The sequence below is a fragment of the Ptiloglossa arizonensis genome, chromosome 4 (assembly GCF_051014685.1).
Source record: "Ptiloglossa arizonensis isolate GNS036 chromosome 4, iyPtiAriz1_principal, whole genome shotgun sequence".
In the NCBI taxonomy this organism is placed as follows: domain Eukaryota; kingdom Metazoa; phylum Arthropoda; class Insecta; order Hymenoptera; family Colletidae; genus Ptiloglossa; species Ptiloglossa arizonensis.
The window spans coordinates 20,951,830-20,967,876 of NC_135051.1; the positions used below are offsets into that span (position 1 = coordinate 20,951,830).

The 16,047-nt window shown below is 42.0% G+C and overlaps 1 protein-coding gene across 3 annotated transcripts in view; it reads left to right on the forward strand.

The window, feature by feature from the left end:
- The first annotated feature begins 422 nt into the window (after window positions 1-422).
- The window catches only part of LOC143145813 (nephrin), a 586,636-nt gene continuing 571,011 nt past the window's right edge, over window positions 423-16,047 (forward strand). For all 3 annotated transcript variants that reach the window (XM_076309561.1, XM_076309562.1, XM_076309564.1), the window contains exon 1: window positions 423-1,127. In XM_076309561.1, the coding sequence (XP_076165676.1) occupies window positions 1,022-1,127 (106 nt within the window). In that variant the 5' untranslated portion in view covers window positions 423-1,021. The remainder of the gene's footprint in view (window positions 1,128-16,047) is intronic.

The following is a 16,047-nucleotide window of genomic DNA, read 5'->3' on the forward strand; positions in this document are numbered from 1 at the left end:
GAAGAAAAAGAATGGAAACAATTAACGCGTCCACGGGATGAGAATTGAGTTCCACCGCGGGGGTTCGGTCGAAGGTTCTCCGTTGCCTAAGTCCATTGCGTGGCGATCGGTTCGCGAAACATCGTGGAATCCACGATCGGAGCTCGTGCAACGCAACCGCGAGCGAATATAGTTTTCGCTCGGGTCCCGTCACGTGGAGCGCGTCAATTGGATTCCATAAAAGCCACTTGCGTTGACTCGGTCGTCAGTTGACGGGCGTTTAATCGTTCGCGGCGAAGGAGTCCCGTGATCATCGATCTTCCACGTCGATCTCTACAACGGGGTTCCGATTTTTCTGTTGAAGGTGGTACGCGAAGGAGAAGAAGAAGAAGAAGGAGGTGGAGGTGGTGGAGGAGGTGAAGTACCAGGAAAAAAACAAGTCAAGAAGGGGGTTCGGATCGCGCTCGCGAGAGCACACGGTCCGAAACGAACGAGAAGGAAGAGGTGGAGAAGGTGGCGGTAGTGGTGGTGGTGGTTGGTGCGCGCTAGGACGAGTTAGCCGATAGCGTTGAAGCGTGGACGAGGAGGAGAGACCACCGCGGGGGTTTGTACCACGAAGCGAGAGGGAGACGTACGGATAGACGGTGAAAGGGGAAAAGAAACCCCCGGCAATCGACAGATGAGAGTTCGAGTCGCAGAAAGTGGTTTCGAGAGAGCCTGGCGCGAGTTAGCTCGGTGAAAAGAGGCGGAGGAGAGCATCGGAAGCTCGGGGAGCCGGCTAGAAGAGAGGAAGCTGCGGTGGAAAAAGAAGACCTCGAACAGACGAGGGGTTTGGCCCTGGTGGGTTCCCTTCGGTGAGAGAAAGAGAGAAATAGAGATAGATAGATAGAGAGAGAAAGAGAGAGAGAGACGCTCGAAGAGTCAGAGGGAAAGGACACCAACGGGGGTTTCGGAACGAGCGATAGAGGGAGGGACTCGTGTCGCTGACGCGACCAGGAGTGACGTGACGTGACGTGACGTGACGTGACATCGAGGCGTCGAGATGCCCCGGGATGAGATGGCCGCCTTCGTTCGCACGCTCCTGTCGCTTCTTCTCATCCTCGGTGCGTCTGCACCGTGCCGCGCCAGGATCACGAACGAGGAGATAGGTGAGTGGGAATGATACAGTTTGCTTACCCGAGTATACAATTCTCGTTCTCCCCGAGAAACATCGAGCCGTACCGTCCTCGAGTTTCGTCGACGAAACGTTCCAGATTTACCGGACATCGACAAAAAAAAAAACGAGAAACTTTTGGTTACTTCCCTAGGGGTCTTCTCTGACCCGTCACGTTTCATCATCATATCAATGGTTCGAGTAAACACCACTGGTTCTTATCGACGAAACATTCCAGGTTTCGACGAAACATTCCCTTCGGTTACCGTAACTCGTGCTCAGCCCTGGGGTCTTTTCAGACCCATCGCGTTTTTTCACAATCGGAACCATTTTAGTAAATACGACTGATCGCATACTTTCACGGTCTTCTCGTTCTATTATGTTAGAAAGTTAAAAATTGTTTCGATGCATTTGGAAGGTTCTCATCGGCAATGTTTAAACAGGGATACCTGTGTTCGTTTACTCGAGTGTAACTTTTTCGTCGAATCGAAATTCAACCGAAGAGATACTTTTTTTATTTTTATTAACCAGGTCAGTTTTTATCTCTTCGTTCTATTCTTGATAGAAATGCACATTTTTTTATACAATTTCACAATAGTGTACGCGTTAAAGGTAAAAGAGAGTAACGTGAAAATTAGATCCACTAGACTGTCGTTTTTTGTCTAGAGGGGATTTCTACAATTACTCGAGGCTACAATTTCCTCGCTGTGTGTAATTTACATTTCTTTTCTTTTGACAAATTTACGGTGTCGTTTCTTGATAATTTTGTAGACACGTCACGAACAGAGGTCGATGATGTTACAAATGATAAATGGCTCACCTCTGCAATGTTTTTTATTTTTCTAACGCAAATATACTCGGATCTTTCGAAAATTTTGAAAACGGAAGCGGCACAAATTATTCTTTGACATTTTTATCATTTTCTTTCTTATCGATTTGAGTGATTTGTTATTTTTCCGCAAAAACCACGAGGAATTTGTTTCGAAAACTTTGCAACAGTTTTCAAAATTGCATCGAGAGGATGCAACTTTGGAGGGTAGTTCCAGCACTTAAATTTGAGTTACCGCAGTTAGAAAAATACGATTCCTTATTTTTCGCGGTTTTACAAACCAGCAAAGTTTCCTCGAAATTATAGGTGAAGGTAGACACTTTGTAAATGTTCCTTTTCGGTTGTTTCGTATCATTTGAAGTAGCGCACAGTTTGTCCAATACTTTTCGTGTCTATTTGAACGAGAAAATCTGACCACGATGCTATCGAAATCATTTAAAGCATTTAAATGATAAAGTAGCTACAGCAATTTTGTAGCTTAACAATATTTTACTTCTTCGTGGAAGTTGAACAAATACTTTCATTGTTCGAATGATTTCCATTTCATATACTTTTTAATTTTAAATTTCGAAAATATTAATTTTAATCGATAGTTTTCCATACTGATAATATACACTAAACGAATATCAAATTTGACTATTATTATCGTAATGATTTTAATACCCACATGAAAATATCAAAGATGTCTACTAATATCAATTGTCGATACCGATAGTTTTATAACAAGTACTAACGTCGAATCTATTATAACGTTACAAAAAAAAAAAAAGAATAAAGAAAATCTAATAACTAGTTCTATATATGTACAATTTTGAGTAATTATATTCACCTCAATTATACCTGATGATTGCTCGAAGTTATTTTGCAAGAGTTTACCGATTGGATTTTATTTGAAACTTTTGATACATTTACTTTGTCTCGATATCGAGTAAGTATTTATTACGAAAGTATCGTTATGGAAAATTGATATCGAGCACCTGAGATTTCCATAGCTCTCGATACACTCTAGTACTTTGGTATCGAGTAACTTGAATATCGATATACAATCCTGTCAGTTCCATTGCTGCTTTTATTTGCTCTCGATGGAGCGTGTTACATAAAGATGTCAATGATACACGAGTGTGTGTGTGCGTGTACGTCATAATGAGCACGTACATCATAATTTCCACTCCTTCTCCAAGCGATTCGAACTAACTGGAATTTCGCGTGAGTACGACGTATTAAGTTCGCGATACGTTTTAAATCGGCGGAAATAGGCGGGAATTTTAAATTTCAACCACTTTGAGTTCCCTATCCGCTAAAAATATCGGTGCAATTATATGGGGCTCACGAAATCGCGATATACGGATTTGAATGTTTTATTCATAATGAATTTACCGCAAATCGCTGCGAAGTATCTCGTATCACGAATAAATTAATCTAAATGAAAATTGATTACAAAATGTTCCGATACGAAGATTCGCATCACTGCAAACTGTAGGAGTATTTTTCGTATTCTTTACGACTCGATGTTACACCAAAGAAAAGATTTGCAATATTTTTTTCTTAAATATTCTAAACTGAATAGAATATTCAGTACTCTATGTTTCTTAATGGACGATTTCATAGTATCGTTTTAGTACCGCGTAAGTTCAAACAGAAGCAAATTAGTTTATGTACTGCGAACTTCAAACAATTCGAGAGTGCAACGGAGCAAAAGTTATTTAAAGAAACCAAGGGAAGCCGAGGTATTCGTACCCCGTCGTTTACTCGAAGGAAGTTTACATCTCTGATTTTATAATAGTCGGTCTCTTGCGACCGTGAGCTATTTGAAGAACCTTTATACGGGTCCGTTAAATTGGTTTTCTTTCTATTTATACGCCATTAAAGCGAAAATAACCGTTCGTTTACGAATCGTTGATCGCGACTTTTGATCGGTTTAAGCACACCGATTCCCGCGTAACCGGTCAAATTGGATTTCGTTTGACGTTGAAAAATTAATTCGGTTTCCAAACTGGCGAAATTCTTCAATGATTCCACCGTATCGTACGAACTAGCAATTAGAATAATAACTTCGGAGTAATCCAATAGTTTCGGTGTACAAAAATCTATAAGCAACAATTCCAAAACCTCCCGTGAAATTAATGCAAAATTTATATAAATTGTACATTGTTCGACCGGTAAGAAAATAACTGTAAAAAATTCCTCCTGCGTTCTCTCGTACAACTCGTCGTACGACACCCTTATTTCGTTGCAAATGTGCGTTTAAATAAAAATCTACGCGTAAATTACAAATTCGTGCCAACCTGTGGCTTCCACGTAACGTCGTTCCTCCTCCTGTCCCCCCCCCCTTCACGTCGTGCGATTTTGAACGAATAATCGACTGAAAAAGCAATTTCGAACTACAGCGTTACACGCACCGCGCCCATATCGCGCGAAATCCAATTAATTATCGTATGATGCGAGCTGTCCGCGCGACACTGCGATCGTCCCTCGTTCAGCGTGTAATTATGCCAACTGGGTATAAAATTCGCGTACGTGTTGTAACACGGCCCCGTGGGATTAATTAGCAAACGAAACGGCCGCACTATATACTTTTATATCCGATTTCCTCTGTCGTTGTTTACTCTTGCGGATTTATCAGCAGCGGTGCATAATGTACGGTGTGTCGGGAACTGAGAGCAGAGAGGTAGGGGTGATTATGGTACGTGACGAAACGAGTCGAAAGTGTGCAGTGAAATTTTTTCATACGAGGCTTCGTTGTCTCCGAGGAAATTTTCAACGATTTACCGGCACGCGTTCGATCGAAAAAGGAATTCGTGGCACGCGTGTCTGATTAATAATTGTTGTTGTTTCCAGCGGTGTCGGTGTTTGTAAACATCGGTGGTAGCTCGACGACACGTATCACGAGCACCCTTAACTTGTCGGAAGATGGTATCGACGTTAAAGAGATAGCACCATATCGCGGGCGAGGTTTATAAGCGTCGATGCAAGTGGAAACGACGAGCAATGGTCAGACGCGTCCGACCGAGCTGTGTTCGATCACTCGCGTGGCGAGATAATTTTTGAAACTGATTTCCGCGGGAACGAAGCAAATATTACGATACACTTTTTATGCGTTTTCGTACGAGGAATCACCGTGTGCACTTTTTTTTTTTTTAAATAAACGGGTTTAATGTTGACTCGAGAAACTGATTTGTGTGATACGAATTAAATGAAACAGAGTCAACTGTTTGGGATTTGGGATCATTGTAAAACTTTTACTGTAGATAAAATACGTAATTTTGGGGTCACTGACGAGCGGTGAATTTTTAGGTTTTATTTCGAAATGGGCTTTGGTATAAACAGAAATTAATTATAAAATCGTTGCGATTTTAAATGTAAAATTTCACGTGAAAGTTCTAAATTCTGTATTTTTTTTACAAGCGTACAATTTCACGTTTAAGATTGTATCGCGACGATCCTGTTGAATCATTTTTTTTTAAGTTTCAAGATTATTTAAAACCAAGAACGAAAACGTCACTTTCTACGATTTCTGAGACCTCTAAAATTCTGTACAGTACAAATGAAAAATTCTACGTTCAAGGTTCTACCGTACCGATTCTGTCAAATAATTTCCCTCAATTTCGAGGATTACTTAAAATCAAAGAATACATGAAATTCCATACTTTCCAAGGCTTCCAGAACGCTGTACATTTCAAAAATTAAAAATTCAAAAGTTATATCGCAATGATCTGATCGAAAGATGTTTCTTAATTTGGAAGATTACATCGTATAGAGGACTAAAAAAAAATTGAATTACACGCTTTCGATTTTTCGCAAGTAAAAAATTCTACATTCAAAGTCAAATACACCTTATAGTTCAGATTACAGTTAGATCGCGGTTCGCGTAGGATCTTTTAAAGATTCTTTCTTCAATTTCCAATGTTTCAAGGATAAAATTAGAATCGAAAATTTCTAAATTTGTAAATGTCTAAAATCGTAAATTTCTTTGAAAATATATCACCGTATCGTTGGTACATTGCCACCAGTTTCGAAGATCAGGTCCTCGATCGTCGTTCCACGAATGACAAATCACGATCAATTCGGGCAAGGTGTATTGTAACCGATCGATCACGGATTGCCTTATTAACAAGCGTGTTTCGCGCGACCTTAGGGGCACGCGAATTGAATCGACGCGTGGTCATTTGCGGGATGTGAATTTACAGGATCAAAGGCGGTTTCGCGTCCCACGGGCAGGAGGCTCGCATTCACTGCCATAACGTCATTTGCCAAACAATCGGCCGTCTCTGGGCTCTTTTGCGTTGAATCGCGTCGCGGCGACGCGGTCAGGTGATCCGTGGAAACAGCAGCGACGGCACGACGGCCTCGTTAGAACCGCAATGGGTAAACGAGTTAAAAACCCAACCCCCTACCCACCTCCCCACCACCCGTACCCCACCATCGTCACCGTCTCCTCCTCCACACCTCCCATCCAGCCATCCCTATTTTCGCTCGCGAGCAACGAAATTACGCGGTCGGTATACTCTGCGGCTTTTGCCGCTAGGCGATTCAATTTGTGCATTAGCTGCAACGGCGCACAATGGATCGTTCCGTGTAAATAAAGCGGAACAAAAAAGGAATTAAAGCTGCGCCCACGACTGTGCAACGCGCGCGTGCGTGCGTGCGAGTAGAGATATACTTTGCGCGATGTGTTTGTCATCCGTCGTGTTTCTATGCGTTCGCTTGCGCGTGCTTAACGCGTGCAATGGGCTTCTTTTATCGCGAGTTTCGCGCACCGTGACGAAGAGCGACGCGTCGTTGAAAAAACCGGTTCATTAATCGACGTATCCGTCGTTGGAATACAATTTTTCATTTACCAGGGAAGTCTGCGGGGGCTTTCGGTTGTGCCTGGATCGGAAACGTAACAAATAGTCGTTGGAGGTTTGGAATTGTACAGGGCGTTCAACCGAGGGTGAGTGTAGTCTTTAGGAGATGATTTTACGTATCGGTTAAGGGAAACTCGAAGAGTGACAAGATTGCAACAGAGGTTTTGTTTCGAAGTTACGAATAATCGATTACTCGGGTCAGTTGTCGCGTCAGGTGCATCTCAGGCAGCTCGGCGAGGTCGCGTCCAGTGGCGCCGGACTACTTTTTTTTTATTTTTCAAGAACAGTTCGGGAAATTTAAGTAGACGTAACAGATTGGTCGGATATTGTTTTCCATTCCAAGTAGTTTCAGTATTATCTCGTGGTTGTAGGTATAGCGGATTATTTCCGGTTCTATGTTGAAATTTACGTTTCTATGTGTCATTGAAACATGGGTTCGATTTGAAAACTACTTTCCTACTCGCGTGTTTTTGGGAGGAAATTGGTCCGATGTTTACAAGTACAATGTACTTCTGGATTATTCACGAAGCAAGAATCATCGATTTTTCTCACTGTTACGATTCATTTGTATACTCGACTCGACTGACAACACTGTACAATATTCAAATACATCTATAGCATTCTAATTATTTAATTACTGCAATCTGAATGATATTTGACCACTCGAACCTTCGAATATTGATACTCGATATTCAAGTATTCGAATACCGATACTCAGTACTCAAATATTCTAATACCGATACTCAGTATTCAAATATTCGAACATCAATACTCGACACTTAAATACTCCAAGTAAATTTCCCAGTATTCGAGTACCAATAAAATATCCAGATACCGAATTATTCGAGTACTCCCAATCCCATGTCGCGTCGTACTATATTCGCGCGATCCAGCTTCGTCTGTCTCCTCGACAAGCGAAGAAAAAATAAATTTTCTAACGTTGTTCGCTCGTTTGGAAATTCACGATGCAGACAGAAAAGAATAAGTACGGCGCGACGAAGACGCGATAAAAAAGAGAAAGAGAAAAAAAAAGAAGAGCGAGACGAGTCGAGCAGCTAATCAACGCTCATTGAGTCGCGACTCGACGCGACGCATTAATCTCCGCGTGAAATCGAACACCGTCGTCGTGCATATTTAGGCTCCCCTAGAGGAGAGGCATCGAGTGGAGCGTTAATTAATATCAAGCCAGGTCCGTTGATGCGATTTTAATCGACCCTTTAATTACCGAAATGCTTTCGGTTTGTGTTCGCGCGGTCAAGTTGTCTAACCACCTGCTCAATCAAGCACCAGTTTCCCTTCTCTGTACACTCTTCGACTCCCTTGGTTTCTCTGCCTCAACCTCGTAACCGCACCCCTCGGCGCTCACCCCGCCGCACCCCTTTACCGCTGGGACCTTCCTTTACGCTTCGAGGAACCGTAATTACTTCCGTTTCACCTTCAACATTAAATAAAACACTCCACGTCGCTTAATCGTTCGCTCGAGCGTGCATAACACGTCGAATCGACTTTGGTTTCGCGTATTTAACCGGTTCGCTGTTTAATCCTTTCAACCGTGAAAATTATTATGTCGTCCGCCGTGATCCCTATTTGTGGCAAAAAAAAAAGAGAAAAAAAAAGAACGTTGCGCGCGCCTTTCCTTTATTTCGCCACCGGTAGGTTAATTGGGGTTCTCGACTTTGAAAGCGTTTAGTTTTTTCGCAGCACCGTACTTTCAGGGCGTTCATTATTACAACGGGGAGGTTCGATACACCGTGGAACGACTTCGACAATGTTTCTCGCGAGAGTTCAACGAAACTCCCCAGGCTAGTTTCGGTTCAGCAACCCGCGCGATTGTTAATAACGCTGGATTGAATTCGTGGATTTCTTTACGACGATATTCCGTGTACAATCACGTCCTGGTATACTTACGAGTGTAAAACAATACCGAATTAAGAATATTTAACGATCGTTTCCGTACTTCTCGATTGTTTACGAATTTTAATATTATTTACGATTCTTGAAACTATGAGAATCGATTCTATTCGATATTGGATCACAGTTCGACATTATTAACATTGACTAAGTATCGTTCCCATCAATACTTCGTAAACTCGATGTAATTTTTACTCGACAGCACTGCGTCTACATTTCGCGCCTAAGAAGATTACACTCGAGGTTCGTATATATATTTATGCGACGAAAGAGTCTCCAGCTCCAATACCCAATAGTATATCCACCCCGAGATGGTCCCTCTGTAGCCAGTGACTTTCATTCGGCGCCCGAAAAAATTAACAAACTCCGTCGGCATTTTTTCCAGTCGCGAACAGTACATTTCGTGAAATTTTCAGCATATATCCATACCCAGACGGTCCCTCTGTAGCCAGTGACTTTCATTCGGCGCCCGAAAAAATTAACAAACTCCGTCGGCATTTTTTCCAGTCGCGAACAGTACATTTCGTGAAATTTTCAGCATATATCCATACCCAGACGGTCCCTCTGCAGCCAGTGACTTTCATTCGGCGTCCAAAAAAATTAACAAACTTTGTCGGCATTCTTTTCAGTCGCGAACAGTACATTTCGTGAAATTTTCAACATAAAGCCACCCCGGGACAGTCCCTCTGTAGCCACTGACTTTCATTCGGCGTCCAAAAAAATTAACAAACTCCATCGGCATTCTTTTCAGTCGCGAACAGTACATTTCATGAAATTTTCAGCATATATCCACCCCGAGACGGTCACTCTGTAGCCAGTGACTTTCATTCGGCGTCTAAAACAATTAACAAACTCCGTTGGCATTCTTTCCAGTCGCGAACAGTACATTTCGTGAAAGTTTCAGCATATATCCACCCCGAGACGGTCACTCTGTAGCCAGTGACTTTCATTCGGCGTCTAAAACAATTAACAAACTCCGTTGGCATTCTTTTCAGTCGCAAACAGTACATTTCGTGAAATTTTCAATATAAATCCATCCCGAGACGGTCCCTCTGTAGCCAGTGACTTTCATTCGGCAGCCAAAAAAATTAACAAACTCCGTCGGCATTTTTTCCAGTCGCGAACAGTACATTTCGTGAAATGTTCATCATAGGTTTCGGCACCGTCGATATCACAAGCTGGTTGATTCTCGAGCGTAGTTCCTCGTCGAGTTTTCCTCCGCTTCGCCTTCAAAAAGCGTCAACTTCTCGGCGTTTCGACGCGAGCGTCTCCCCCTCCCTTGCGCTCACCCCCACCGACCTTTTCGCGTCGCCAACGGTGTCGAAACTCCGTCTGTATTTCATCCAAGTTTTTTCTCGGTTACACGCACACATACACACACACACACGTCGAAGACTCGGCCAACTTGCAAATTACTTCAACACGAAGCGCATCGGGCGGAGGATCGGGGTCAGGCGAGCGAAGCTTTTTGATCGTAATCTTTTAATTACGCCAGCCGAGCGAAAAGGAAAGAGAGAGAGGTACGCGCTTTTAATCCGGCAGTGGAAACAGCCCGGAGCTCCGCCTGAGAAAAAAAAACGGGGGAAGAAAGGAGAACGACGTCCGCGATACTACCCCGCCTCTTCTTCCTTCTCCTACCCCTCCTCCTCCTTCTCCTCCGACCCCCTCCCTCCTCCGTCACCTCTCGTCGCTCTAATAGAAACCGTGATTGCGTCGCGAAGACGCTAGCTACCCTATCCTGGTACCGATCCGAAACAAAACCGATCGGGAACGTAACGGAAAAAATTGCGCGTTAATCCAATGAATTCCTCGTGTTCGCGGCGCTCGACGAGCGAATCGCGGGTCTACGCGCCCGCGAGCCGCCCCGCGGGCAAAAACACGGGCATTTCCATGGAAGTTCGGTCGTTTGGCAACCGGCAACCCTTGGCACCCGGGGGCTGCGCGAGTCTCTTGTGCTCGACTTATTTCTCGCCGGCGAAACACTTCGTTCGGCTTGTACTTCTTCCTCCTCTCGCTCACGATCCGAGTCTCGCCCCGGTTTCGTGAAAAAAGTTCCGACGAGTCGCCTCGGTAAACAAACCGTCGTTTCGATGCGCAGTTCCACGTTTCCGCGTCGGTTCGTCCCCGAGGCTGATTAATCGTGAATTTTCGACAAAGTCGCGCGGAAGTTGGCAGTAGGGGGTTAGGTGGGGGGAGTGGGGGAGTGGGTGGAGGGGAGATGACAGTGTACGTTCAAAGCGCGAGAACTGGAAACGTTTCCAGTTTTCAGCTTCCAATGGCTACCGAGCATCGATACTATTCGGTTATCGAATGTTCGTTATTCGTTATAAATTATTCTATATTCTAGTTAGCGTGATTTGTTCCTTGCTTTGGGCGTTTATTGACAACTTATGGGTTGTAAATGATCGTTAAAGGCTACGAGGTGCACTCCTGATATGATTAGCGTGGTAGGAGAGGTATGCATCAGCGGGGAAGTGTTTGATAATAAATTCTGAAGTATGAGAATTTAATTGTACGATTTTTATTTGAAAAGATCGAGACGAATTTCGTTGGCTGTGTTATTTTAAATATAGCCTGAGAAAATTTTGCGAACAATTGCGAGAGATGTACTGTACGTGTGAGAGACGATTGCACGTGGAGAAGTTTGGTAATGGAGTCTGAAAGACGATAATTTAATTGGGCAATTTTTATTTAGGAAGATCGACACGAATTTTAGGCCTTATGTTATTTTATTTACAGTCGACGATAGTGGTGGAAAATTTGTTCGATAACTGTGTTAAATGTATAGTATGTGTATGAGAAGATTGCATTTGGAGTTACAGCTGAAGATTGCATTCTATCAAGGGGAATCTCAGGCTTTGAAAGAATAGGTTCCGCCATAATTTCAGATGCAATCTTCCCACGCGCATACTTTACATCTCGTTTAATTATAGACGTTCAAAGTTTCGACGAATAGGACCCGTTGTAACTTTAGATCAGTGTATACTTACGTTGCCAGAGAAACCGCGCGACGTTAAAGAGGTAGCCATGATAAACCATCGTCTCCGTTGTAAGAAGTTTACAAACGCTGCGTTGGTTACGTTCACGCGGGAATGAGAGAACCTCAAAGGTCTCACGAGAGCTGGGGCAGTGTTGCTCCAGATGCAATCTTCTCCCAAGCGTACTGTACAAGTGGTCTCTAAAAAGAACACTCGACATCGAAATAACGATATTCTCGCATTGTTCTCTAAAACTATAATAAAACAACCTATATCGACACTGAACAAAGCAACAAAAAATATTATTCCATCGAATAAATATATATATACAAATCGTTACAAACCTTCGCTTACTTCAATATCTACAAACCTTCGTATTAACAGTGTTGTTACTACGACTCTATTACTCTGTAACAGTAATGTTACAGAGAGTAACATTAATCTTCCGACGCTAATTTTTACCCCGTCGCATTGTCAATTTGTTCACAATCGATCAAAACAATTTAATCCTAAATTACATTATTACACAAGGTTCAATCAACAAATCTACGATAATCTTTGCTAGATTATTCTTCTCAGTTCTCCTCTTCGATAATCGTTGATTCGCTTATTGATACATTGTGCCTTGCACGTGTCCCTCCTGTCAAAATTTTCCCGCCAAATATTGTACCTAACGTATCCACGCGAAGATTTTCAAACAGCGAGCACTGTTCCCCAATTTCGTCGCGACTTTTCAACGTGGAGGTCCACACTTTACCAACCCTCGAATCAACGAACCGTGGTCTCCGGGCCGACTTTACCCGTGCCATTCGAGCGGCCCCAGACTGTAACTCTAGTCGGCCGGGAATGACTTATATATCCGGTTCTATCCGATTGTGGTCAGCGGGAAGACCGGGGCTGGCTGTCCACTGGGCCGCGAAATTTTACGATACGGAATTAGACTTGGAGAATGGGGCCGCGGAAGACGTAGTAACGTTTGCCCCCCACTGGAGAGATAAGAGAAATCGCGGGCCGAAAGGGCTGCGTTTTATGGTCCCGATGGTACCCACGTTCAATTGTCCATTAATATCGGTGCACGTGAGCCCGAGTTATGATTATTAACGCGATAAAAATTTTACCCGAGCCGAGAGCACGGGCAGGGAGAATATTGGGGAGGAGGAGAGGGGTTTATGGGCCAAGTTCGCGCGTGCGTTCGTTCTTCGTCGTGGGGGGGGGGGGGGGGGGGGGACGTTAGTGAAACACGAGGGCGACATCTGCGCAGAGTGACGTGTAAATCTTAGAATGCAGGATGGGCTCGCGGGATTTATTGGGTCGTTGAGCTTGTTGAGTCGCTGAGTTATGGAGTTTTGGGGAAGGGCGTTTCGGGGGTGGGGGGACAATTGAAGTAATTCGTCCACGTAGCCCTTAATACTCGGGGCTTTATTCGAAGAGCAACTGTTGAGTCGAAGAATCCGTCAGTTCGCCGAACACTCTATCCGGAGGATGTCTTATCCGGGACTTCGAAACATCTGGGCTTCTTAATGCAGGAATCATTGAAAGCGAGGGTGTAAGATTTTTCTTGGAAACCAGAGATCGCAGGGAGTATCTTTCGTATTTTTCTGTATTCGAATAGTTGGGTATTTTTTGGTAATTCAAGTATTCGAGGTTCATTTGGATGCTATTCGAGTGCCTGACTGTTCGAACGATCGACAATTCGAATACTCGATCATTTGAATACTTGACTATTCGAATACTTGATCATCTGAATAACCTGCAATTTGAATATTTGATCATCTGAATACATGACAATTTGAATACTTGATCATCTGAATACATGACTATTCGATCATCTGAATACTTGATTATTCGAATACGTGATAATCTAAATAACTTAGAATTCGAATATTTGATCATCTGAATACATGACAATTCGAATATTTAATCATCTGAATAACTTGTAATTCGAATATTTGATCATCTGAGTACATGACTATTTGAATACTTGATCATCTGAATAGCTTACAATTCGAATATTTGATCATCTGAATACTTGACTATTCGAATACTTGATCATCTGAATAACTTACAATTCGAATACTTGATCATCTGAATACTTGACTATTCGAATACTTGATCATCTGAATAACTTACAATTCGAATATCTGATCATCTGAATAACTTACAATTCGAATACTTGATCATCTGAGTACATGACTATTCGAATACTTGATCATCCAAGCACACGAAAATTCGTATACTTGATCATCTGAATACCTGACAATTCGAATACTTGATCATTTGAATACTTGACAATTCGATACTCAATAACTGATCATTTGAATACACAAGCTTAGGTTAAACGATCTTATTTATTGTTCTATGCTCAAAAGTATCGATTCTCAGTATCTCTATAATAGAATCATAATTATGTTTCTACAAGGATTCAAACTATTCGAATAATTTTATATTTGAATATTTTTCATAGGTATTCAAATACTACGAATAAACTTCGAATATTTCTACTTCCATCATTCAAATATCATTATTCGAATACCGTAATTCGAATATCATTCAAATATCATTATTCGAATACCGTAATTCGAATATCATTCAAATATCATTATTCGAATACCGTAATTCGAATATCATTCAAATATCATTATTCGAATACCGTAATTCGAATATCATTATTTGTACAATTCATCAAATATTCCGTGAAAGTAAAGCTTACACTTTTACCAGATAACAATTTTACCGCGTGACTGTCCAAATAATATTACCCGACCTTGTTTCGTGTATTTTGATTGTCGGAAGGACCTTCGTTACGAGTGTTTTACATGAAAGCTTTGTTATCTTTGCGGAGCAGGTTTCATTTCACCGTTAACCACGGAAAATAACATAATTCATGTCCAGATTTTACCTTCGTTCGTGTCCTGGTGGAATTACCAAACGGATGCTCAATCGGCTATGCAACTGGCCATTACGGAATCACTGGTAATTTCGGTAGAATTTTTAAATGAGTAGAGAACCGACAGATTGTTAGTGGCAGTAGCATTTTTAAATAAACCGAAAATTCTGGTCGGCCGGTATTTTCAGTAAAATCGTCCCACGAACAAAGAATTTTAACCAACCAAATGTCCAATGTGAACGTTTGGACGAAGATTGCAATATTCAAGCTAGAAGTAGCCACATCGTGTTAAGAATTTATTGCAAAACGCGAAGTATCCGTGATTTGGTTAACTGGAATTATCGATAGGATGGAAATATAAATATTCGTTCGTTCGTATTTCATCGTGTTCGCGGTTCAACGTTTCCATTATTTTGTTCGACGAGATGAATATTTCTTCGACGTTGGAGTCAAAATATAACGCGGAGGGGACACCCACAGTGACAACACCGATATGAAACTTTTTATGTCGTCGATTCAGAAAAATTTCAAAAATCTTTCTCCAAACCGTTCCGATACAGTAGCAATGAAAGCAGAATATAAATCGGCGAGCGCCGGTAAAATATTTCAATATATGAATGGCAGAATGTGAAATGGTACGCGGCGCATTGAAGTGTGCGATAACGCTAATGTCAAATATGAATTTCGTGGTGCACGTATACGCTCAGCGGCCGTGATATTAAAAATCTAATCGCGTTTAAAAAATTTCCGACGTGAATTGAAAATGTTCGACGATATTTTCATAAAATTTTCGAACCCGTGTTGCATCGAACATGGAAAACAAATACGACGAATTAAACGATAAACGAGAGTCATTCGTTGAATCATTGTCAAGAATGAATGGTCACGCTTCCGATACACAGGAAATGGAAAATTTATACACACTTCTTCGATAACCCAGAGTGAAAAGTTTGATGTAAACATTTTTCAAGCGATCGTTCGTTTCGAACTTTATCGTTTCAACGCCTATTTCGAGTCTATAAATAATCCACTAGCAGAGAAATTTGTACTCTCTTGGTAGAATTTGTACGTTCGTTCTACACGCAAGCCCGGTATAATTGAAAATTACGAATTTAATATTATTTGAAAATATCTCTCGAACCGATGACACTTTTGCACGAATTTTCTGGCACGGAATTAAAAATGCGCGGCAATCGGTAGATCCGAGGTAGACCCATTTAAAGCAAAACAAGAAACTGCACTTTGCAATTTTATACATGCACGTGAATGCATAATGGAACTAGTGCCCCGAGGGTCATAGAATTTTGTCTCGAGGCTTCTTTTCGATCGTTTCGAAATTACGGATCGTTCCAATTTCTCGGATACACCCTGTATCGAACGAAAATATTTCGTTCTCTCGTATACGTTGATCGGTATTTTAATATTGGACGCGTTAGAAAGTACAATTGTATTTTGTGCACGGT